This window comes from Dendropsophus ebraccatus, chromosome 2 (assembly GCF_027789765.1).
Source record: "Dendropsophus ebraccatus isolate aDenEbr1 chromosome 2, aDenEbr1.pat, whole genome shotgun sequence".
Classification (NCBI taxonomy): Eukaryota; Metazoa; Chordata; class Amphibia; order Anura; family Hylidae; genus Dendropsophus; species Dendropsophus ebraccatus.
In genome coordinates this window covers 192726834-192753224 of record NC_091455.1, presented here as the reverse complement: position 1 = coordinate 192753224, position 26391 = coordinate 192726834, and the positions used below count along the sequence as shown (strand labels likewise).

Genomic DNA, 26391 nt, shown 5'->3' with positions numbered 1-26391 from the left:
ATATACTCCCCCTGGCATACACGCAATTAATACCTGCTCTATAGATATTAAAAATGAGGATCTTGAAAGACCATCTGATTATACCATGTCACCACGTTAAGGGGTCCTCAGAGACATGGGGGGGGCTGCCTCCTGTTGGCTTGCACTCCACTCATGTTCCAAGGGTGCTAAAAGAAGAGATTATTTGGATCCTATCTGCCCAGTTATAGGCTTATTGTTAGCCCAGGAGAGGCCATTGCTAGTGTGAGAATGCTTGAGTAGGACTATGTCTCTAAGGACACCTTAACGTGGTGACATGGTACACTCTGTTAGATAAAATTGTTTGCCAAGATCCTCATTTCTAATATCTATAGGGAAGGTATTTATTGTGTGTATGCTGGGGGAAGTACGTACGGTAAGCGCTTGCACCTGCAGGTTGCTGTTGCACTACTTGTTTTTTGCAGCGTACAACCTACAGTGTGAACAGAGGCATTGGAGTGCTGCCAACTCCAGACATGTCAAAAGTTTTGATCGGTCTGGGTCTGAGTGTTCAGACCCATGCTGATATAAAAAAGAGCGGGGAGAAGCCCGCGCTGCAGTGTGGTTAGAAAAAGAGAGTTGTGCTGATAATGTCTATGGAGCTTTTTTTTCTTACATAGAGCTGCATTGCGGGCCTCTCCCCACCTTACCGATTGTTACGTGACTTAGAGTCTTCTAACCTGTTGTTAGTTTCCCTTTAAGCAACTGGATTCTCTGCTACTACATAGTGATACGCCACCAATGTTTTTGACGATTCATCTAGTTTTCTTATTCCATTTTAAAATGATACATTGTACAAGAATGGAATTATTATAGCATCAATAATAGAAATCATAAAGATCCAACTTCAATGTGAACAAAGCCTTTGTATCACCAGGGATGTGTAATGCTAGGGCATACTTTTATTCATAGATTAACTCAGTTTCCATTATTAGTTTACATTATTTCTCTCTCTCTCTTTTTTTTTTTTTTTTAATATTACTGGATTACATTTTTTTCATGTATTTATTTATTTCATTTTAGACAATTGAGTATCCCAAGCTGCCACCTTATTGAAAGTATCAGATAATAGTATTTCCAATTAAAATGTTTTCTACAATAAAAATCACAAAAAACATGTCTCATAAAAAAAAATCCATATCCTCTTGGCCTGGCATATTAGTGTACAGCTGAAGAGATGTCTCGGTGGCAGCTTTCCAGTGTTCAGTAACCCATGCTCCACTAAATGCTTATCTCAGGTATATAGTGCTGACATAGGCAAGCTAACATACAAAAAGTGGGAAAGCCTTGCATTGCACAATGATGCTGAAGTCAGTATCTGGAGCACTTTCAGCCTATTAAAAGATTAATGAAGAAACACCAAATAATCGAAAAGGCGACAAAAGTTTACCGGAGAACAATCGTCATTTATCTCCATGCAGCCGGAGAATCGGTGGCTCAGACGTGAAGTCTTCTCCCAGCAGAGGCATTTCCTTTTGAGTCAATAAACATCAAATAGACCTATGTGCATACATTACAAGCGGGCCTTCAAGGCTGACACAAAGAGAGGGCTCAATGATTTACTAATAAAGTCCTATCAAGCGCCTTACCATGTCCAATGCACATCCTCTAATTTAATAGGCCCATTATAGGACGAAAGAGAAAAATAAAAGGTAATCTAATAAAGAACGGTCCCAGCGTACAGCCGAGCGGGCCATTTCACCTGTTTCATTAGGAAAAACACTGTCAATCAAATTACAATCCTTTTTATCCCGCTCCTTACAAATAGGTTTGGGGATGTTGTATGCTGGCTGTCACCACTGTAAATAATGCATTAATCACTCTTCAATGAACAGGGAGAAGAACAAAAACAAGACATGATTAGTAGAGTCGCCTTGACTCACCCATTATCCTACTTAATGTGGCATTCCTTGTGGGCGATTCGTCAAACCCCTCAATGCCGCTGTACATAGAGTGGGAAATTCTTCGTTCCCTGTCGTCCAGCATTGTTTCAATGGCCAATTCAGGCCCGGAGGGGCTTCCAGGTGACTCCAACTGTAGAATCAGAAGAGAAGGGATATCAGTGCTGACGGTCTATTTAACAGCATGGGGGAACAATAACAACGTGCCTGAGGCCTGCACCCGGCTGGGTACCAAATGAGCTAGAACTTTTCACCCTGTACCAAAATAATTTGCACTGACAGTTCTGCTTAATGGGCAACTTTCTGTGCCGCTTTGTTGTATACCTCCCGTGGAGCGCCTGTCATATTTCAACACCCTTAAGCAAAAAATAAATAGCACAAAGACAATGTCTCTGATCATATTAGGCCAAATTTGCTCACATGTTTATGGTCTTTTAACCCCCTCCTTCCCCAGCTTCCTATTTGTCTCCTATATGTGCAAAGCAAAAGCAAAAAAAATAAAATATTTCGGCATGGCCGCCCACCATGAGGCATGCGGCTGACTGATGAGATCTCCATTCCTCCACAATGGATTTACAATACTATGAAATATGTACCATGATGTGTTATTGTGTGTATGCATTGCTTTGTCGTTGTATAAGTTTATAAGAAATACTGAGGTTTCTGCCCCAAATCTTTGTCTACTGCTTACAATACAATCAGAAGACCATTTTATTAAAACGCTAAAATTTTAGTTTTTTTTACAGCACTGAATTTCACATTTATTAAATTCTATTAAAGATTTAACTGAATAGAAACATCATGCCTATATTTAACAATTTTCTGGTAATAACAGTATACAATACTTCTATCCATATGAATCTATATATTATAATTAGTTTTAAAGGATTTTTCTGGGTTAAACTACTTGCTGATCCACAGGACAGGCCATTAATTACCGATAGTGGTCAGGCCGGGTTACTGCAGCCCTGCTGCCATTCAGCGTCACCAGTGCTACGCGGTAGGCACAGCTAACTACTTCCAGCTCTATACACTGCGAAGTGTGGCTGCTGAACAGCTGATCGTCACCCCATTGATCAGGGATTCCAGCCCTAAGGAGTCCTGGAAAACATGAATGCAGCCTGTTGTTTTCAAGGACTCCCTAGAGCTGTATCCAACTTCGGCAGCCACCGCTAATCAAATGCTGCCCGTTTGGGTTCTGATCAGCCCGAGTGCCCTTGAAATTCATTGGACTCTACTCAAGACCTGTAGCATCTTAGCATCCATTTGCAGAGAGTTTATCATTAGACGTCTTGTTAGGCAATCCGACGATACCCACCACGTCTTTGCAAAAAATTAAATGCAATTTCCAACATACTTTACATTATTAAAAAAATAATAATTTAAAAAAAGGGATCAGACAGAATTCTAATTTGTAGCTTATAGCGAACGTACCATTGCTTCAACATTTTTTCCATCAATAGAACAGTGCTGGGGTGGGGATACCGATGACGCAGTCCTTTTTTTGAACCGTGGCCCATTTCCCACACATGGTGCAAGTCTATTCGCGGGCACCGCCCTGAAGAACTGGAGGCTGGTAAAAATTTCAAAGCGATGTACCTGCTGGTACATTCGCTTTAACAATATTTCTATGTGAAAAACAGATCACTGGTTTGGTAAACCATCCATTAGAGAGAATCTAATTGACCTATCCAATTTGGATCCTCACCGCCAGCAGGGAAGAGTTTTCTCCTGACCCAGCCAGGAGCGTCTTTGCACTATAATACGGTAAAGGCAAATATTGATACACTGAGTGATTTTTAGTTGGTAAAGTCAACAAAGATCAATGACTAACAATAGCTTTTCCATTGATCTGTTTGAGCATAAAAGCAGACAATTATCAATATGATTGTTGTGAAATAGTAAGGTTGGGTTCACACTGCGTTTTGAGCATACGTCTAAGGGATCCGTATTTTTTAACGGACAAAAAAAAAAAAGTGTCAGCAACGTTTTTGTGTCCGTCAAAAAAAAACAGATCTGTTTTTTTTTTTATAATGGATGTCAATGGAAAAACGGATCAAAACGGATGCACGCAAATGCATCCGTTTTTGTAATCCGTTTTTCATCAGTTTTTTTCAAAAAAACGAATTGCAAAAACTGAGTGTGAACCCAGCCTTAGGGTAACAACCCAGAGCCAACACGTATTTCATTTAGAATTACGACCTACATTAATAGCATATAAGATAGATAGATGGATAGATAAATAGATAGATAGGAGATGGATAGATAGATAGATAGATAGATAGATAGATAGATAGATAGATAGGAGATAGATAGATAGATAGATAGATAGATAGATAGATAGAGAGATAGATAGATAGATAGATGGATAGATAAATAGATAGATAAATAGATAGATAGATAAATATAGATAGATAGATAGGAGATAGATAGATAGAAGATAGATAGATAGATAATAGATAGATAGATAGGAGAGAGATAGATAGATAGATAGATAGATAATAGATAGATAGATAGATAGATAGATAGATAAATAGGAGACGGACCGATAGATAGATGGATCAGTTAGATAGGTGATTGTATTTGTTTTTCAAATTTTTAAATTAAACTGACAACTGTTATGCCAAAAATGTAATCATTCAAATTTAAAATTTAAAATCAAAGAGCCCAAGAAGAGATCAACACCAAGGGAAATTTATTACAATGCGCAGCCTGCTTCAAGGAAATGATAGAAAAGGCAGGAAAAAACAAGGATGCCGGCAGCTCGGCTGACACATCGAGGCCTGTCTCTTGTTTTCAGTTGTAAGTAATCAAATCTGCATCAAGTATTCCTTAAACAAAACTGTCACCCACCAAAGTGAAACCATAATTCACAGCTGCCGGTGGAATCGTCTCTCCTTCTTGTAAGACTAAAGCTGTCAAAACCGATCAAATATTAAAACTGGAAATGGCTGCGCTAAACTCTTATTTGAAGGAAATCGCTGCTGCCAGACAATGAGCGCTGACACCCACAATGCAACTATCTTCCCCCCGTACATTAATGTTATTTTTTCCATCAGAAAAGTCTTGAAGCGTCCCATGTGGATGGATTGTGCTCACAGAACAATCTAATGGTGAGAAGAGTGTTTTACTCCAGCAGTGTCGCCTGTTGGAAGGATATCTACCATTCACTATAATTGCTTGTTTACTCTTCCTTTTCCCTCCATACATATTTTCCCCAGTAGAGCGATTATATATACCATGAAATCGCAGCCTACTTTTACCGTCTTGTATACTTGTTTTTCGCTTTACTGTAAAAATACAGGAAATATGTTCCAAAAGTATATGATCAAGACTATTTCCTATAATACTTCAATTATCCCTCAATAAGTTGGACTTATGAATTTTCCACCATGCAGTTGGCAGGTAGCATGCATAATATGGAACCTGGTGGGTATGGTACCCACTTCCTCCCATTTTTCCTTCTATCTGTAATAGTGGTGGTAATATTACTCCAAGAATCTGATGAACATATACACCCCTCTAAATACCATTTGGTCTAACAAGTCATTTCGCTTTTTTCGACAAGCCCTCTGAATGCACTGGCAGAAAAATATCCCACTGGATACACAGATTTGTAAATTATTTATGTTTGAAAATTTTGAGCTTTCCAGAATATATCAGCTGCTGTACGTCCTGCAAGAAGTGGTGTATTCTTTTCAGCCTGACACAGTGCTCTCTGCTGCCACCTCTGTCCATGTCAGGAACTGTCCAGAGTAGTAGTAAATCCTCATAGAAAACCTCTCCTGCTCTAGACAGTTCCTGACATGGACAGAGGTGGCAGCAGAAAGCACTGTGTCAGACTGGTGCAAAACAGGAGTCCGTGGAGCCTCGGTTGCGAGTCTCAAAACACGGGATAGCCAGATATCTCTAGCCTGTTGCCACGGGTTGCCTCCATGATAGGGAGAGCACCACACCACCCTGATAAGTAGTGGTTCTCCTTGAGTTCAGTGATAACTGTGTTTTGTTGGTCGATTTGCTATTGCCCCAACTAGCCAGAATCCTACTCCACACTGACGAGGGGCAAAAAACCCGAAACGGCTGTCTGTGGATGGAAGCCTGCCTTGGCAAGCCCTTGTCATGATCGCAATACTCGCACCTTGAGTTAGACATTGACAAAAAGGGGCCACCCTGGTGTTTCCCTATTTATGTTCCAATACTCGCAACCGAGTGGGACTTAAGGGGCTACTTATCAGGGTGGTGTGGTGCTCTCCCTATCATGGAGGCACCCCGTGGCAACAGGCTAGAGATATCGGGTTATCCCGTGTTTTGAGACTCGCCACCGAGGCTCCACGGACTCCTGTTTTGCATATTTAAATTTTTGGGGGCATCAGTGGAGACTCTTGATTGAGTACTTCATTGGAAATTTTTTCACTGTTCTCCTTGAGTTCAGTGATAACTGTGTTTTGTTGGTCACTGTGTCAGACTGGAAAGAATACATGACTTCCTGCAGAACATACTGCAGCTGAGACGTACTGGAATACTTTACTTTTTAACCCCTTCACGTCAGCAATATGTATATACACATTCCTGACAGTGAGGGGCTTTAAATGTGTGTGGGACCGCCGCAGTCAGAGCGGTCCCGCACACATCAGCGTGTCTGGGGCCGGAGATAATGACAGGCAGCTTCAATCACGCAGCTGCCTGTCATTAACCCCTTAAACGCTGTGATCTATAGCGATAGCTGCGTTTAAGGTAGTCAGTGACAGGACAAACACCTGTCATTGACTGATCGGGACCCCCGAAGCATGTCCGATCACTAACCGACTGGCGGGGGTAAGCCACATACCTCCTTCCGTCCTGTCAGATCGGTGTTCTGTGCATAGAGTAGGCTCTATGCACAGATTGCCGATAACACTGATTTATGCTATGGCATAGCATAGATCAGTAAAAGCAATCTAATGATTACATTGTTTTACAGTGAATAAAAGTTTCTAAATGTATTTAACAAATCTCCCCCCTAAATGTTTAAAATGGCAGTACAGGTATATGCATATCCATGGTGTCAGTTTTTCTTAAAGAGATTTTCTTAAAGAATTTTTTGGAAATTTGCTCATACTGAACGTTTACCGTGTTTGCTGAAAACTCTTCCATATAAGTCAATTCGTCCCTTAATGGTGCGTTCACACCTACAGGATCTGCAGCTGATTTTCTGCAGCAGATTTCATTTAAATAACTGAACACAGCATCAAATCTGCTGCAGATCTGCTGCAGATCCTGTAGGTGTGAACGCACCCTAAGACTACAAGTTTCTATAGACCATGTAGATGGTTAAAAAAATATTTTTAACGCTTTTCAAAACAAGATGGCTGCATCCAAATTACATAAGAGAAATTAGGATAAAAAAAAATAGAAAACAAAACAAAAAAAAAACCTACAATCAGAAAACAAGAACAAGAAAAAAGCGATCCATTCACTTTAAAGTGTCACTGTCATTTTTTTTTTTTTTGGCAGAGATCAATATCACTGCTCATTATTAGGAAATTTCGACTCTTTTACATCAGTCAAGCCCTGTGTAACCTATGGAGAGGGGAGGGGGGAGGAGGGAGAATAGTCGCCAGCAGAGAGCAGAGAACAAAGGATTACACAGCAGGGAGCTGGGTGAAAGCCGTATTCAGAGGTCAGAGAGGTCAGTGCTGACTTCAGAGGAGATAGCCTGGTGATGTAGCTGTAAATGAACTCTTTGTTGTCCTGTTTTGGTCCCACATCTCCCTCAACCCCTCCCCTCTCCATAAGAGAACCATAAAGACAGGGTGAGAGCTTCAAACTGCTTTTTCATGATAAAAATGCCTTTTTCGGCTAATGAACCCAATTACAAAGTTTCTTAAAATCGCCTGTACTATTGATTTTTGCAAAAAAAAAAAAAAAAAATAATAATAATAATAATAATAATAATAATAATAATAATAATAATAATAATAATAATTAAACGACAGTGACACTTTAATTTTTTTTAAAGCTTTGATGTAAAAAAAAAACCACACACACACAAAAAAAAAAAAAAGTAGAGACCTGTCTGATAGCCATGGATTTAAAAAGGGGAGGCATTGGCCGGTAAGGGGGGGGGGGGGGGGAAACAAGACATTCCAGGCACATGAGCCCATGAGCGGTGAGCGCAGGAGGTCAGAGAGTCTGCTAAAAAGATTCCCATTCCAACACTCAGTGGCCTAATACAAATGAGATATTTAATGAAGCTCTGAATGGTAGCCTTATCTTCCCCTGTTTGATAAGCGCTGGGGAGATTTACTGCAATAAAGGGTCAACACAATTACAATTGGAAGCACGTCAAGCTGCAGGAGAACAATAAACTTGCAGTGCCAGTGAATTAGACTCAATAAGGCTTAAATTGCAAAATAAGGATTTGTTTTATTAGTTTTTACATAAAATGCAGATTAGGAGTGACAGCTTCACTAAAACATGAATTAATCACTGCTCAGAGCGGCTGGAGGCACGAAAGGGAAATAAATAAGGTGAAATTAAAGAGTTTACACAGGTAACAGAGGATCAATTGGATCATTTGTGGATTTAAGGCGCCAATCATCAGTCCCGATAATACCATTACGCGGCTAGGGAGAGGGTGCTACTGGTACATGGATAAGAGAGAAAAGGAGTACAGTAATCCACACCATTGCCTTGTATTATGGTGAACCGCACAAAAACAAAGGGGTTGTGTCATCTAGACTGATACTAAAGCATGTCGCTTTTTCTACTCTGTTTATGTTGACTGACTTCCTTTTTTTGTTCTGCTCTGTTAAAGGGATACTCCAGAAGTTATATAGGCTTGTACATTAATTCTGTTTAAAAATCTGAGGTCTTCCAGGACTTATCAGTTGCTGTATGTCCTACAGGAAGTGGTGTATTCTTTCCAGTCAGACACAGTGCTCTCTGCTGCCACTGCTGTCCGTGGTAGGAACTGTCCAGAGCAGGAGAGGTTTTCTATGGGGATTTACTACAGATCTGGTCAGTTCCTGACATAGACAGAGGTGGCAGCAGAGAGCAATGTGTGAGACAGGAAAGAATATACCACTTCCTGCAGGACATACAGCAGCTGATAAGTAGTGGAAGACTTTATTAGTAAGAAATAGGAAGAAATATTAGTAATTTTCAAATCATATAACTTTCTGACAACAGTTCATGTGAAAACAATTGTTTTTCTCTAGAGAACCCCTTTGACAGTATTTAGAGTGGTTTACTGCAGCGACAGACTATAGGGAATTATTTTCTTGGTTGACTTACTGAACGTGGGTCTTTGAACCTTTTTAATTAGTTTTTTTTAACAGTTTTTCTTTTTTGCATGCTCTGTGACCTGTCTAAAGGTCATTGTACAAGGGGAGCTGTAAACAATACATATTGTAAGTGGCCTGATCCCATTGTATCTTGTGAACGATTAGTCCTATGTTACCTATATGTGTGGGTCACATTTGATTGTAATCCTGCCTGTTATGATGAGGATGAAACAAAGTGTCAGCTTATCATTAGGATTAGCAGCCAGAATGAACTGCAAGATTACATGATTTTAAAAAGGTTAAATCAAATGGGAAAAAAAGATTTAAAAAAACACTACCAAAAACTTCTTTAAAAATATGCTTAAATCAGGTACATTAGCTTTAACATGACCCACTGATATATCTACGCCGGCACAGGGAAGCCGGTGCCATGGTCCATTGAACCGCGCCCCAATTCCCGTGTATGGCACCATTCTATCCATGGGTACCGCGCCAGCCGGCCCCCCAGTGGGACGAATCCCCTGCCCCTCTATAACGTGTCCTAATTGATTCTAACGAAGCAGTGTCATAGAGGGGTGGGGGATTCCTCCCACTGGGGGCGGGCCAGCCTGCCTCCAGTGCTTCAGCCCCAGCCCGGTACCAATGGATAGAACAGCACCATACACGGAACCGGGCCGCGGTTTAAAATATGGGCCACGGCACTGGCGCTAATCGATCCGTGGGTCATGTTAAAGCGAATGTACCTGATGGTATATTCGTTTTAACATAAAAAAAAAATAGGCACCGGCACTAAAAATAACTTATGACATCAACGGGCATGTCAAAATTTATTGATCACAGCGGGTCTCAGTAGCTTTGATCAGAAAATATAACCTTGTGGCATTGCGATCCTCTCCCCAGCTGGCCGCTGGACGCCACATGGCTAATTCATGGCACTTAGTCGTGTGTAAATCCATAGCGTGCATTTCCGTGACTGCTGACTTAGACCATAAAGATTCTCTCTTTGGCTTTGCGGCTGTCTTTGTGCTTTCTCCCCGAGGAGACGGACTGACATTTTCTGCTCATCTTTCCCTATGTGGATTATTCAGTGTGTGGAGTGTGCAGAACATGTGTTCTCCAGGTGTATACAGAGAACAGAATTGCGGAGTTATCTGTCCATTTGGTTCCGATTACATTTGGAATTTGTTTCGACATTACTGTGTGAAATACATCTATTTACTGGCAACTTTTATTTTTGTTATTTTAGGTGGTAACACTTTGTAAATGAAGATGATTGGCACATTCAGACTAAGAAGATGAGAAGGGTACAGAAAACACATGTTGGAATCACCCAATTAGCCGGGTGAAACTTGTAGGTTAGGTCATTTACAGATGTTGCAGAGCTGGATGTCATGTGGAACAATTCCTGAACTTTCACGTTGGCTCGCACATATCAACGTGTTACGAGTGTACACCAAAGCTACACGATTTCTGGTCATGATGATCTCTCTCATCAAACCTGAAAAATTAGGCAAAATGTAGGCAGGGTATCACATGAGAACTAAAGTGGGACAATGGGGTGAGAAAAAAAAACTGTGCAAAATTATAGTGCACATATATGATTATTCATAGTGGACATAAACCTTAAGGCTACGTTTACACAACGTAACTTTTCTATTAATCACGGCCGTTGTTGCCGATTTGCAAGAACGGCCATGATTAATAGAAAAGTTATGTTGCACTGCAGTCAGAGGGAATCCTGGCCAGAGTGTATACACATAGTATACGCTCTGTCCAGGATCCCTAACCGCCACAGCCGACATGTCAGTTTTGTGTGGCCTCTATTCATTGATTAGCGGCCACACAACTCTGACAAGTTACACAATGGAGCGCGCGGCTCCAGCCGCACTCTCCGTTGTGTGCTTTGGTGAACTGGGATGAGCCCACATCTGAATTCAGTACAAATGTAGTTAATCCGGACGGTACTGCAGTACCGGCCAGGATGAACTTCAGTGACATGGACTGTTCTGTGACTTAGCTGGGTCACAGAACGGCCGGTGTCTCTCTTTACAAAAGAGAGTAAATACGTAATATCTAGTGCATGTATAGGCTGGAATAATAGATGAAGCCTCTTCTGCTATTTCAAGAATACGGACCTAACCATCTGGTCCGATACATCAGACTACAGATCTTAGTAATATTCAAGAACACATACGAGCTAAATAAACTGCTCTATATTTAATCAATCAACAGTAAAGGGTACAACCACATGTAAAAGCCCCAACAACAATTTACAAAATCTTCTATTTTCCCCATAGACTTCAAAGAGAAAGTTGAAAATCTATATGGGGTGAATCTGTAGACATAGGTGCAGCTACAGAACTGATATACATAGAAGGGGTATTGCCACCTCAATGCAATACAGGAGAGAAAAGAGCGCTGCACCTCACACCTATGGCTGATACTAGTGCCTCTCGGCTGCATAAAAAACATCAGAATTTTGTGTATGAATTGATCAAGCCACACTGCCCACGTACAGGTATCTGATACACATGGGTCCCTACACTAAGTCCACACTGTGGCGGTCAGTGACCACCACCCCCGCAGGCGTGCACAGTCAGGGAAGGGAGGCCACGGAACCTTACCTCAAATGATATAGATATACTTGAACAACTCATCAACCTCTAAAACCAGTGGTCTGGCAGGGGTATATAGCCATAGCATACATATTAATACATATACAGTTTATACACACACACACACACACACACAAACACACACACACACACACTCTCTGTAAATCTACATTATAGCTATATATACCCCAGCCAAACCTCTGCGTGTTTGTATGTGTGTATGTGTATATAGAGAGGGGGGTCTTTGTATTACTTTTGCAGTACTTTAGTTTCAATTTCTATTTTACTTCCTTACTTACCACGAAGCCCAAGCCTAACGGAATTACTTTTTTATCTCCAATTAGTGCTGCATTGTTAATTAGGTTTAACCCTTGTCATCACACTCCACTGATAGCTATGCACACAGCGCCACCTACAGCCTATAATCTGGTACTAAACCGTATGCACCTTAGCTAAACAATTCCAGGTCCTTTAACAACACAGGAAAAACCTTATAAATACTTAAAGCCTCTTCTACAATTTCTGTGCCCTTTAGTGAACTATAAAGACAGGGGGTATATATCATGCACCTTACAACAGATTTAGTGGACAGAACTGCTAAAAGTTCTCATATAGGTCCCTGTTTACAGATGTAACGTGACGTTTTACCTCATTCCTCTTTATTCTCCTGGCTACAATCAGCTGAATCATCCCTCGTCTGTTGCCTTCCGTTGACATGGATTTGCGCAGAGTCTCCATGGCGTCTTGATTTGTTTTGCCTAGTAGAGATTCACCATTGACAGCGACAAGCTGGTCGTTCACACGAAGCCTTCCATCCTGGTAGGTGGGAAAGAACAGGTGTCAAACACGTGCACGATTCTAGACAGTACAATGATGTAGGGAGAAGTTACATCTTGGGAATGTCACTACGACTGTCATCTCTTCCCCAAACTTATACTGAGAGATCAGACAGAACACAATTTTCGGTTCAGAGGAATAAGATGTCATAGGCAATGCAGGGGGAAAAAATGGCCCATAATAAAGGCCCATATTAGGTTTTATATTTTTCCAGGGTTAGGCTGGGTTCACACTACATTTTTGCAATTAGTTTTTTTTGTGTCCGTTAAGAAAAACTGATCCGTTTTGATGCATTTTTTTCTATAATGTAAGTCAATGGAAAAACGGATCAAAACAGATGCACACAATTGCAGTTTTTTTTTGTAAAAAGAACGGAAAAAAAAAAACGGGGAAAAAAAACGGATTGCAAAACGTAGTGTGAACACAGCTTTAGATGTATTGGCACATAAAGGATGCAAAGTCTCCCTGTCATTTAAAAAAAAAACTTTACGCACCAAAAATTTGGGTTCCACGCTGATTCCGTAGTGTGAACGGGTGCTAATTGTGTAAAAAAAAATTAAAACCTCAAGAAACTCCCCAGTGCCTTAAGCAACTTGGAGCTGAACTGTAATACCACACACAACCTGAGGACAGGGGTAGCGCTGTTTATTGAAAGACAGGAGCTGTGTTTTTGTCTAATTCTGGATTTGGTTGTAGATAAGCCCAATTTAATGGAGACAAACTGTGCCCTGCCGTCCTGACATAATGGTAAGTAACATGTTACTTATTCATGTGTAGAAATCCATGATTTAAAAAAAATACATCTACAGCACATATTTCTTGTGAAACCAATGTGATGGAGCGGTGGCCTTGGATTACAGCTGCAGTGTGTGGGCACTATGCTAGTACCCGTCTGATCAGCAGGCCAGTATACTCATGTCTCCAGCAGGCCAGTATACTCATGTCACCAGCAGGCCAGTATACTCATGTCACCAGCAGGCCAGTATACTCATGTCACCAGCAGGCCAGTATACTCATGTCACCAGCAGGCCAGTATACTCATGTCTCCAGCAGGGCAGTATACTCATGTCACCAGCAGGCCAGTATACTCATGTCTCCAGCAGGGCAGTATACTCATGTCACCAGCAGGCCAGTATACTCATGTCTCCAGCAGGCCAGTATACTCATGTCTCCAGCAGGCCAGTATACTCATGTCACCAGCAGGCCAGTATACTCAGGTCACCAGCAGGCCAGTATACTCATGTCTCCAGCAGGCCAGTATACTCATGTCTCCAGCAGGCCAGTATACTCATGTCTCCAGCAGGCCAGTATACTCATGTCTCCAGCAGGCCAGTATACTCATGTCTCCAGCAGGCCAGTATACTCATGTCACCAGCAGGCCAGTATACTCAGGTCTCCAGCAGGCCAGTATACTCATGTCTCCAGCAGGCCAGTATACTCATGTCACCAGCAGGCCAGTATACTCATGTCTCCAGCAGGCCAGTATACTCAGGTCACCAGCAGGCCAGTATACTCAGGTCACCAGCAGGCCAGTATACTCATGTCTCCAGCAGGCCAGTATACTCATGTCACCAGCAGGCCAGTATACTCATGTCACCAGCAGGCCAGTATACTCATGTCTCCAGCAGGCCAGTATACTCATGTCTCCAGCAGGCCAGTATACTCATGTCACCAGCAGGCCAGTATACTCATGTCTCCAGCAGGCCAGTATACTCATGTCACCAGCAGGCCAGTATACTCATGTCTCCAGCAGGCCAGTATACTCATGTCTCCAGCAGGCCAGTATACTCATGTCTCCAGCAGGCCAGTATACTCATGTCACCAGCAGGCCAGTATACTCATGTCTCCAGCAGGCCAGTATACTAATGTCACCAGCAGGCCAGTATACTCATGTCTCCAGCAGGCCAGTATACTCATGTCTCCAGCAGGCCAGTATACTCATGTCACCAGCAGGCCAGTATACTCATGTCACCAGCAGGCCAGTATACTCATGTCTCCAGCAGGCCAGTATACTAATGTCACCAGCAGGCCAGTATACTCAGGTCACCAGCAGGCCAGTATACTCAGGTCACCAGCAGGGCAGTATACTCATGTCTCCAGCAGGCCAGTATACTCATGTCACCAGCAGGCCAGTATACTCATGTCACCAGCAGGCCAGTATACTCATGTCACCAGCAGGCCAGTATACTCATGTCTCCAGCAGGGCAAGCCATTGTTCATATCAAGAGAAAGAACAATTTTCTCTATGTCCAAGTCATGTCAGTCAAAGGGACTGTGACACGGCAAGAGAAATCCCCTGGACAGTCTAAAATTAACACCGTGGGGAGTTCAACTGAAATAAAACATTATTGCTTCAAATATTAATTCTGCTCAGCGCTGACCTAAAAATCAACAAATGAATAGTATGAGTAGATAACGCCGAGGTGTACAGCTCCCTGAAGACGTACGGTACTGGATATAATCTCAACATATATATTGATTTTCATCCCTCTCAGAGGGAGAAGAAAAAAAAAAGTAATTGGAAGTGCAGTGTTGTCCATTATTGATCAGTATATATCACGGCTACTTTGCAGGCTGTAACGCTGGGATTATGCATTGGCAATTACATCGAGGCAATTATCATTGGCAGACTATCAAAAGTGCAGATTACCATAAAACAATCGCTGCTTAGATCTGTTCTGTCTCCAACAGCGCTCAATGAAAGTGAAAGGGAAAAAAAACTTCAACTATAGGGTATAAAGATGGCCATACATTATGGATTGCAGGTGGCTGGAAAGTTCAATGCTAACCGAAGACAGAGATCAGTAGAAAACTGATCTTTTGCAATGGATTTTTTAGTGATTGTTGTGTTGTAGTTACAGGCAATACATGGTAAACAGCAGATGTACACAACCTACCTATTATCTGTCATTGATCATCTTATAATGTAACAAGACATTTGCAATTCCTAATGTCCATCCAGTTGGGTCATGATGAAGTTGTGCTATGTGTCATAATAAGTTCAAGATTCCAGGACCAACTCTACAAGGGTATACAGCCAGTAACAGAATATGTAATAAATGTGTCATCACTGAGGGTTGGCACATAGGGACGGCCCAACCAATGGCATTAACAGGGGTTCCCAATTGCACCTTTAGAATGGAGAGGCAGCGTGCTTCCATGACTGCTGCATCACTGGGAATAAGAGATGGCAGAGGGCGATCCCGGCCAGTCTGACAGCAGGATATATAACTGTGGTCACCCAAGTGCACTGCCACTCCATTCACAAGGCAGTTGGGAATTTCTGTTCTGGTGATCATGGGAGTCATGTTGGTTGGCGTAGGGATTTCCTGTTGCTTACATAGTACCAATTTATTGGTGCTATGCCTATAAGGGTTTCACGTGTAGGGTTACATGCTTATTATCCCGCTGTGACCATGTTTGATGGCCTGTACTGACAGCTTTATGGAAACAAAATATGCACCTAGCACGCTGATGTGAGACCAGCTCAAGGGACCCATTCTACGGGACGATTATCTTTTGAAAAATTGTTAGATAGTTCATAACTGAACGATAACTACTTTGTGTAATAGTAATACTTACTTTGGATGCGGCTCCTCCATTGATGATTGATTTTACAAAGATGCCCAGGTCAGCGTGGTTCTCCTTTGACCGGTTACCTTTGACGCTAACACCGAGACCGGCCGACCCGGAATCATTTAGTGGGATTTCAAACGTTAGGAATTCTCTCGTGCCATCCGGTGTGAGAACAAGATCATCCTCTTCTGGTTTCTAGGAAAGTTAAGAAAGAAGCCAATAAAAATTAAGGCACACTGCTCAAATAAAGGCAATGGTAAGGCCTCGTTCACACAATGTGTTTTTACAGCAACTTTTAGGACACAGATCATCAAGGTTTTTATTTCTCCTTGGTTTTAACAGCAAATCATGTAGATTTTGGTTTTAATTTATTATTTAATTCATAATTCATTTTTTGCTGCATATTTTCTAATATCATGAAAAAAATACTTATTTAAAGTCCGTATTTGCAGATTTCATCTATATAAATGGTACTGTAATCCTCTGGATCTGTAGTGTTAGCACGTACCCTGAAGGAACAAGGTTATACCAAGCAGTGCCTTTTGGATGTAGCTATGTATATCCTTCTTCCCAGAATTCTGTGTGGAACATGAATGGCCCATAAAGCCCCGATTACACTGGCCAATTGATAGAAATGCTCCTTCGGCTGATAATCGCCCCTAGTAAAAGTGGCAGCAATTAGCTGGGGATCAGGAAAACATCCAATCCTCGGCTGACCGCATCCCTTGTCCGGGGGCAAAATATCTCACTATTGGCCGCTGTGTAAACATGGGATTTGTGCCCGATAGCAATATGTTTAAATGGCCACACAAACGATATAGTGAACGTTTGTCCTGCTAGGCCTTCATTCCTTCTAAAGCCACTGCAAAAGTATTTATAGTATTCCCTTTAAAGGAGAAGTCCGGTGATTTAAAATAAAAATTATATATAATATATATATATATATATATATATATATATATATATATATATATATATTATAAATAAAATGGCAGGAGAGAACGTGATAAACAATCATTACTCACTTCTTTCCATGCCTTTGCAGCGCTGGGACCCCCGCCAGGCTCTGGGATTTGCCTTACAGCCAACATCAAGACCCAGGTGATGGACTGCCTGTCAGTGACACTGCTGCAGTCGCTCATTGGCTGAGCAGCCCATCCGTCCGCTGGATCAGGCATCCCCCCCATCCCCCCCCCCTCTAGGGGTCCTAGAGCCTGTGAACCGGCACTTGGTGGGCACAGAGAAAGATAAGTAATGACTGATTTTTATGCTGCCGTCATTTTTTTTTGGTGACATGGAGAGAAAGGAACAGCTGCACATCCAATTTATGGCTGACACTAATGCCGCTAGGCCTATTTTAAAATTCAACACCAGGGTGTCTGTATATAATTTGATCAAACCATAATAGCCCCATGTACCACGTGCAGGTTCCCTGGATTACACGGGTCCCTATGCTAACTCCACACAGTGTCGGTCAGTGACCACCAACTCTGCAAAGTGTGCACATGCAGGGAAGGGAGGCCATGGAATGGCCCTGTAACCCCAATGTAATTTTTTAAGTCAGTGGACTTCACCCTAAGGGCACATTCTAACATGCACAACTAAGTCAAGCACATGGGAGCCATAAAAAAGCTTGTACTTTTTTTTTTTTTTAATCCACTCTGTTTTGCATCAAAAATTACATTAAAAATTACAAGTGAGAATGCCCTAATTAAGCACAAGAAAAATACAACTAATGTGTTATCATATTAAAAAAAATAATAAAAACGTAACAGATGTTGCCAAATTCACAGAAGAGTGAAGGGCATCTAATGGATCCATAAATGACACAGGGGCAGCTCTAATGGACGCTGTTCACACATTGTCTCCTGCAAACTGAAGACAACGTGAGCTCAAACTTTGCAGTAATTGCTCAATTACTAAATCACACATTTCCAGCGAGGCAAACTCGTAACGTGAACGTGAAATTCCCTGTTTACCTTTCCGAAAAGGTGAGAATTAATTGAGGAATTGTGAAGCGCAAAAGAGCATGTAAACTTCTGTGTGTCCCTCCTGACTGCCAACACTCCTTCACAGGCTCCTCGCAGTAGTACAGCCTCAGGCTCCAGGCCTGAAAACTTACAATAGGAGTTATTAGACGGTTTTTCCATTTTTTATGTAAACTAAAGGGAATTTTGTACATTAATTATTGTAGATCTCCGTCGGCTAATAATCTTCTCTGTTATATGCGACTTCAAATGTGTCTCAGATTCCGCTACAAGTTGCTCTTGGAAGACGTTTCTCCGAGGGCGACGAAACAATGGCGCCGACTTAGGGACGCCTTTAGTCTAAAGTTCTGCATGCTCATTTGGCACTACAGTCGTCTTTGGTTATGGAAATTGTACAAAGGTTTGCCCCGCTGGAGCTCGCGAATCAAAGTGTTACACGAAGTAATAGAATCAGGTACTAGATTACAGTATTTGATTCTATAAAGGCTCACATGGTAAGTTCAATAAGAACTACATGTCAATACAATTGTTACAGCCTGCAGCCTCTGGTATGGGGAAACATAGGAGCTTACTGTACTACAATACTGAATTTCCATGAAAGCTGTATAGATCTGTAAGTAATAAAGCTCCCCCTTGTGGTGGTTGTAGGCACAATTTTTTTTTTTTTTTTTTTTATTTAAAGGGGCACAGTTACAGTAAATAATAAATTGAAAAAAACTATATGTCTATGGGATATGTCAAAAGTTTCTATTAGTGGAGGCATAGGCATTTAGAATCCCACCAACTGCTAGAAAGAGCCAAGAGAAGTGCTCTCTAAGGGCTCTATTACACGCAGTAATAATGTAAAATTATACGCAATTACACGCAATAATGTGTAAAATCAGACTGATGCAGCAGGTTATCGCTCTGTGTAATAAAGACAATCGGGCAAGCAAACGATCATCGGCTGATTATTTCTTTTTGTCCTGAGCTAAAAATATCGGCTGTGTGTAAAAGTGATGCACGTCCAACGGCTGATGAATCTGCAAAGAAAATGATAACGTTTATACATACCTGTCCACACTCCTTGGTGTCTGGTATCTTTCTGGCTTCTGCCCGCAGCCAGTTGTTGAACTTCAGAGCTGGTCTCTTAAGTTACAGGCCGCTCGGCCAATCACTGACTGAGACATGACAGTGCCCCGTCCAGTGATTGTCACTTCAGGGTGACCGTTCTTCCGGTGGCTGATACCAGGGAGCATGAAGATGTATATATTTTATTATTTGACATCGTCCTCTATCTATCCCTTGATGCACGATAGTCAAGCCGTGTAATAGGTTCAGTAAACAAGCAATAACCTAGCAGAACGGCGCTCGTTCACTTTACTGAACTAAGTGCTTTACCCCCTGGTATGCTGCGATCTCTGTCTTGATGCGGTAGTTGGTCTTCATAAGTTTATAACAGGATGGAAAAGGCAGTGAGCAGGGGAAAATGTGCTTAGCCGAAAGATTAGAGGTCCTGAACATCCAAACCCTGACCGATCAAAACGATTAACACGTCTCTACGACATGTCAAAAGTTTTTAGTTTTGTTTTTGTTTTGTTTTTTTTTTTTTATAAGCGACAAGAATGTTTTAACTCTATCTATAACCCTTTTAGGGATTCTCCCAAGCTAGACGCTTAGGCGTTTTTTTTCTTCGCTATTGCGTTCGTATCTACTGCGAACGACCGAACGACGTCTTATTCAATGCGAACGATTTGCGAATGTTCTGCAAACGAGCAACGATAAAAATAGGTCCAGGTCTTATAAAATGATCAACGATTTCTCGGTCGGTCGTCAATCGTTAATTGCATTTCAACCAAACGATTATCATTTAGATTCAAATGATTTAACGATAATCTGAATAATCGTTCGGTGGAATAGGGCCCTTAACGCTCATTCAAAGCATAGCTGATAAGTGTGTGATCGACGGTTCCACCTACCGATAATGAAAATAAGGGCATCATGTCCTCCCTGAGAATGGAGCGGCAGCTGAGCAAGTACATTGCCACTCGTGCTTACTCTCTATGGGGCTGACTGATATTGCAGACTACAGTGTTCAGCCATCTCCATCAGTCCCACATCAAGCAAATAGAGTGGCAATACCCATGCTCAACTGCGGCTCAGGACCAGTGTGTTACTAGGTCATGATCAGTAGGGGTCCCGCAATTTGTGATCCTCTACAATAAGGCCCTTAACAGGTATGCATGCGTCAAACCCCCTTTAAAAAAACATGCAGCATGCACATTAGCTCTGCTTCTCTCCTTTTGGAGAGCTAATTTGCATACTCATTTCCCATGGGGCACTGCCTGTAAATCTCTGTACAGCAGCTGGGTCTCTGTTGCATCAATGGGAACATGTATCCTCCCCATGAAAAATACAACATGGAATAAATCAGCACATTTTAGAGAGTTCAAAGAGGGACTAAACTTATTTTCCAAGGGGAGAATGAATATTCAAGTCATAAGGAATCTTAAAATAATAATAATAACAACAATTATTAAAAAAAAAAAAAAATCATACATATGACATTGATCAATTCAGCTTTACTGTGTTTACACAAATGCATTATGTCCACTAAGTATGTGACCAAGCATGCACAAGGTACTTCTTAGTTCACCAAGAAAAATTAGACAAGATGTCAGAAGGTGACAGAAGAAAAAATGAAGTCTACCCTATATGAGCAACTCCACCAGTAAGAAGAGTCGGTCCTATCTCTTCCCAGTAGATTAAGGAGAAAATCCGCCCACCCCCAAGCTGCTATCTCTACAACTCCCTACTTACATATTCATCACCTTTTCTGGCTATTAGGTCTTTCCCATGTTTCATTCAAAACATTTACTTGACACAAAGGTCATTGGAAATGACTTCGGCTGATTGAAGCTGCTCATGTATATAATTTCTCATAAAGAACTGATGAATGATAAAATATGGTGAATATTTTCCCTTTATCAAGTTTAATATGAAGGTGACAGTGCAGCAAGTTGCAATCCGTACTCTGATGTATTTATATGCAAATGTACAGAAAAAATGGGCGGCAGGAATGGATTAGCCAAGTGAGCAAAACTACAACAAACTAGGGTGTCTACACTCCTGTAGGGGCGGATATGCCAATCGGTGAGGAACAGTTTATGCCGTTATTCGATCTTTGGAGGGGAGAAGAGGAAAGAAAACTGATCTATTGGTAAGTGATGTAATCCTGTCTGCTCCATCTAGATGTGGGACAGTGTCGTTTTTCATTTGAACTGTGTATTTTTCAATACACCACACATGACAAAGGAATCATATTGATACTGTTTTTACTTAATAGCCTTCATAGAAATAAAAAAAAATTGTTCATAAGCTATTTTTGTGTGTATGTATCCAATAAAATCATCATTATTGGCCTAACATAATACTATGTGAAAAACAAATGCTCGAATGACAATGATTGTGTGATGGGCCACAGGAATGATCCAGTGATCGTTTGGGTGGCCCAGCCATGACCATTAGCAAATAAGTATTGATTGCCAAGATCTGCAATCGTTCTCAGGAGACTGTGTTAAAGGGCCTTTACAGGAGTTTGAATGATGAATGAAACCTAAATACTGCATGTATACCTGGTGTATATGGCAAAGCCAGAATACATTGGCACCCGCGCCATGTGGGCCTGTACTATGAAACCACATGCACTCCATGTGTTGAGCAGAATCCTGCTCCACACTGATGAGGGGCAACACCCCGAAACAGCTGTATGTAGATGGATACCTTGTCTTGGTTTTTCCCTTGTCATTACATTGACTTATAGGGCCACTTAATATGGTGGATTCCTAACAGGAGCCATCCCTTGGCTGGGTCCTTTACGGAGGAATATCTGACCAGTCCTGTGCTTTGAGACTCTTCGATGAGGATCCACAGGCTCTTCTTTTGCATTTTTATTTGTACTAGACATTTAAGCCTCAATAGGCAATTTCTTGTGATCAGTTGGGGGCGTGTTTCAATTAATAGGCGATCATGCCAGATAGTGTAAGGACACGCCCTCAGCTAGTAACACCCAGTTGGCTATTAAGGCATGCACATCACAGAGCTATAAGAAAAGATGATCCCCAGTTGTTATTTAATGGTGAATACAAGTATGTACTAAAATGGACAAGTAAGGAAATGAGCAACACAATGGCGCAAGTAATAATTTTCCAATGGCAGAAATAAAGTCATACAGAGCAGTAGTCATGCAGAAGTAAACAGAAGACTACGGGTGATCTGTTATGACTACCTACAACTTGGTGGTTATGTGGATCAGTAATAAGGATGAGTGTCTGCAAAAAAAATAAAATAAAATCCACTTGGCTTATGTTCCTCAATGCTGACATGGCATATCTGGAGTCATTTGCTGACCCTATATAAACATGAATAACAATCCCATCAGTAAGTGAGAAACCCTAATGCAACGTGTCAATCCAATGTGACGTCCAGAGACCGGGCAGGATGACGCTGTTTGGTGCGTGTTCTCTTTACCACAATGAATTCCAATTCTTGCCAAGAGTTTGAAAAGGAAAGATTTTAATTTCCTCCACATGCCAGCTAGCTCTTATTGAACCCTATTTGCACATATACATTAAAATTCATTATTTTCATTATCTAAGCTAATACTCCACATCTGGCGGGGATTGTTTTATGCTATTTGGAAGCAGCTGTGAAAAATCACTTGCCAAACATAATTGTATTTTCAAGACCGTTTAGAAAGTTTAATTTGCCTCCTACTTTAATAGGAAAGGCTTGTTTGCTTAGGTGTCATTTCTGAAGACAACAGCGCCTCCTACAGGAATTGCCAGTCACTGTATGCATAGAAGGTTGCTTCATATTCCTGACCTTTGTTTATGGCCCAACCTCAACATGCAGTTGGAGTAAAGTGATCAGGCAATCCTTAAAGGAGAAGTCCGGCGAAAATTATTTTTTTATATGCCCGGCCGCAGCTCTCCGTTCACACGTGCCGGCGGCCCGGCAGGAAGTCAGCTATCACATAGAGTAAGGAAGCAGCAGGAGGGGGGAGCGGAGGGGGATGATAGCTGCAGTGATGAGCGGCTCCCCCTGCGCAGTATCGCGGCGGCGATCTCAGCCATATAACCCGGCTACTACTCTCCCATCACCTGCACATGCTATGAGCAGGTGGGGAGAGTAGTAGTTGAGAGTAGTCCACAGCGGCGGACGTTCGGTAGCGGCGGCAGCGGCGGGCTTACTGTGATGTACTGATTGCTTACATTTATGGAATACTTTGGGGAGCAAGGACACTAGCAAGTATTTCATAAATGTACTCAATCAAAAACACTGTATATTACATTACATACACATCCATTGTAATTCCAATGGAGTGTCCAGCAGGGGCGCACTATATATATTAGTCAATGGTACTCATTGACTTCTATATATAGTGCGCCCCCTGCTGGACACTCCATGGGAATTACACCTTTCATCGTGACGCCACTGCTTCTGGGAGAATTCTAACACTTCCTGGTACACTAAATTAAGGGAAATAGCAGTATAGGAGCATTTCCCATAATTAATGTACATTAGAAAATTGTATAACTTTCCATCAGTAATAACATATAAAAAAATAATTTTCGCCGGACTTCTCCTTTAAGATAATACCTATTTTCCTCCGCAGCTGCGAAGCCAGCGCAGCATATCCCCCGCTGGTCTATGCCTCGTCCAGGTTCCATGCTATCCCATCCACAAAGGATCCCTCCTAAGTTACTGACTGGCTAAGCAAGTAAATCCTGTGAGTACCGCATACAAGCCAGAAGTAGTGGAGACCAATGGAGGACCAGAGGAAGTGAGTGTAGTACTCTTAAACCACCCAGCCCTTGACCAATTTTTTCCCTTGCAGATACAACCCTTTTAAAGTCAATCTGCCAGCTCTAATTTCTATAATATAAATATAAAATATATATAAATATAAAAATATAAATGAAGTTTTATACATCTGGCAACAATCATGAGCTCCTGGAAAGGTACAGTTTACTTTTATACCTGAGCATCTCTCCAATGGTGTCTGCAGGTCTTAGCAGCACAATAGCTGCCAGATTCCCTTTAAGTTAAATTATTGAAATGCTTACAGGACATATTCTGCTATACATTAGACCAGGGATTGGGAACCTTCGGCGCTCCAGCTGTTGCAAAACTACAGTTCCCATCATGCCTGGATTCCCATCATTCCCATTGGCTGTCCAGGCAGGATGGGAATTGTAGTTTTGCAACGGCTAGGGGGCTGAAGGTTCCCAATCCCTGCATAAGACTGTCCTTTCGTGCTATACAGGCTTGTTTTGTCTGTCTCTCTCTGCAAGGTGCAGGCTACTGCTAGTTTATAGATTCTAGTAAGTCATCAAGAAACAGCGACATGTCTGAGGCCTGACCCTCAACCTCCCGTCACAGACCATAAAGAATTCACTAAATTTAATTTAACCGACAAACTATATTTAATATATAGAAATAATTCACTAGACTTGAGCCTTGCAGTGAACTCCTTTAATAAGGGAGAAACCCTTCAATGGTAAAGTTCTACCATAATGTCTTACAACCTCGGCCCGACACTTCAAAAGATAAGTCTGAGTTTAATTTCAATGCGCACTTGAAAAAGACGAACCTGATGGGTATTTTCAAAGGCGGGGGGGGATTAATAGTATGTGATATTCATCCTTTAGGAAAAATCAAAGCGATGCAAGAAGGAATCAAATAACTCCTTCCATATGTCTTATTATTTGGCTGTCTTCGGGAAAGTCACTAGGTGTCTCCTTTAATATGTAGCCCACGTACGTTCCCAATCTCACTCTCCTAACCTGCTGTGGGGACTGAACAGAATCAACATCCTGTACAGGCTCAAACAATAGCCACAAATGTGGATGCGACATCAAGAGCGAGCGGGATATTTATATAAGACAGCATTAGCTAATTAAAACGGCGCAAGCAGCGTCTCCTGCGGCTTCTGGAAGGTTTTACAGACAGACAATTGTTCATCTTAAATCAGCTTTTATTCCCCCCCTCCAAGAAACCATTTCCCTTTAAGAGATCTGGAGATAAAGTTACCCGCGATATATTATTTTATTTACTTAAGAAATTGAAAATAAATGCAATTACCATTTTCCCGTAAAGAAAATGATCTCAAATGTCTTTCAGAAACTTTGTGTTTTTTTTTTGTTTCCATCCTTTCATCCCCGGTGTATTACCATGCGTGATGGGTGAGGAAGTCTTAACTTACAGAGAAAACATCTTTGGGAGGAGAGAGCCCGGGATACACTGAACAAGCCAAATATTTCTGCTTTCAGGGTAGCTATTGATTTTAGAGAACATGAATTTGCTTAAGTGCAAGGAAAGAACGTCCAATGGGCGGTATCAGGTGTATAATGACGGACGGAGAAACAGACCGCAGCAAAGTCAACAGATTGATCTTTATTGGAGGAAAGACAGCGGCTGTTCATTCACTGTGCATGGAAAGACTGCAGCTCAGCAAACCTTTAAGGTAAACTCTGGAATCATAGGGGAAACATAGACTTCTGGGGGCTCTACGGTACATCCATATGCTATCTATGTTCATGTTTCACTTCCATTGGAGGTAAAGGCTGTGAGAATTCTCTGATGTAAACCTCGGACCAAAGCCTCCAATACTTACTAGTACAAAAAGATACAGTAGCATACAAAAAAAAATATTCTACTATCAATATCAGAGTAGATTATGTATGTGGACACTGGGAGGTACCCCACCACAGCCCTGCCTATATAAATAGGCCTATGCTGGGTGCAAAAAAGCCAATGGACATGTTCGCCATGGGTGCTGGGAAAATTGTAAACATGTATGTTAGACGAATCTAACCCGCTGCATGTAACTATTGCACAGGAGATGCCGAGGAGGAAGGTATGTTTCTTACCTTCCTCCTCGGCGCCATTCCCGTGCAGTTAGCTGTGTGCTCCACAGCGAGTACTGCCCACCCTCATAGCACCTATCCGGCCCGCCCACTTAGTTCATTAACATTAGAAAGAGGAGGCCTGGTCAGGGGAGGATCGGCGCTATGGGGACGGACAGTGCCACCCCCCTTCCCAAGTGCTCTCAATAGTCTCACTGGAACTTGGAGGACAAAGTTAACAGGCACCGAAACGTGGAGCACTGGCACTAACGGTGAAAAGGAGAAAGGTAAAAGATATACCT

General features: G+C 41.7%; 1 protein-coding gene across 17 annotated transcripts in view; it reads right to left on the bottom strand.

Annotated features, from left to right (window-relative positions):
- PARD3 (par-3 family cell polarity regulator) overlaps nt 1-26391 on the bottom strand; it is a 458970-nt gene that overhangs the window by 202611 nt on the left and 229968 nt on the right. For all 17 annotated transcript variants that reach the window (XM_069958961.1, XM_069958945.1, XM_069958951.1 and 14 more), the window contains 3 exons: nt 16219-16407; nt 12448-12615; nt 1902-2052 (listed from right to left, as the gene is read on the bottom strand). In XM_069958961.1, coding sequence (XP_069815062.1) covers nt 1902-2052; nt 12448-12615; nt 16219-16407 — 508 coding nt within the window. The remainder of the gene's footprint in view (nt 1-1901; nt 2053-12447; nt 12616-16218; nt 16408-26391) is intronic.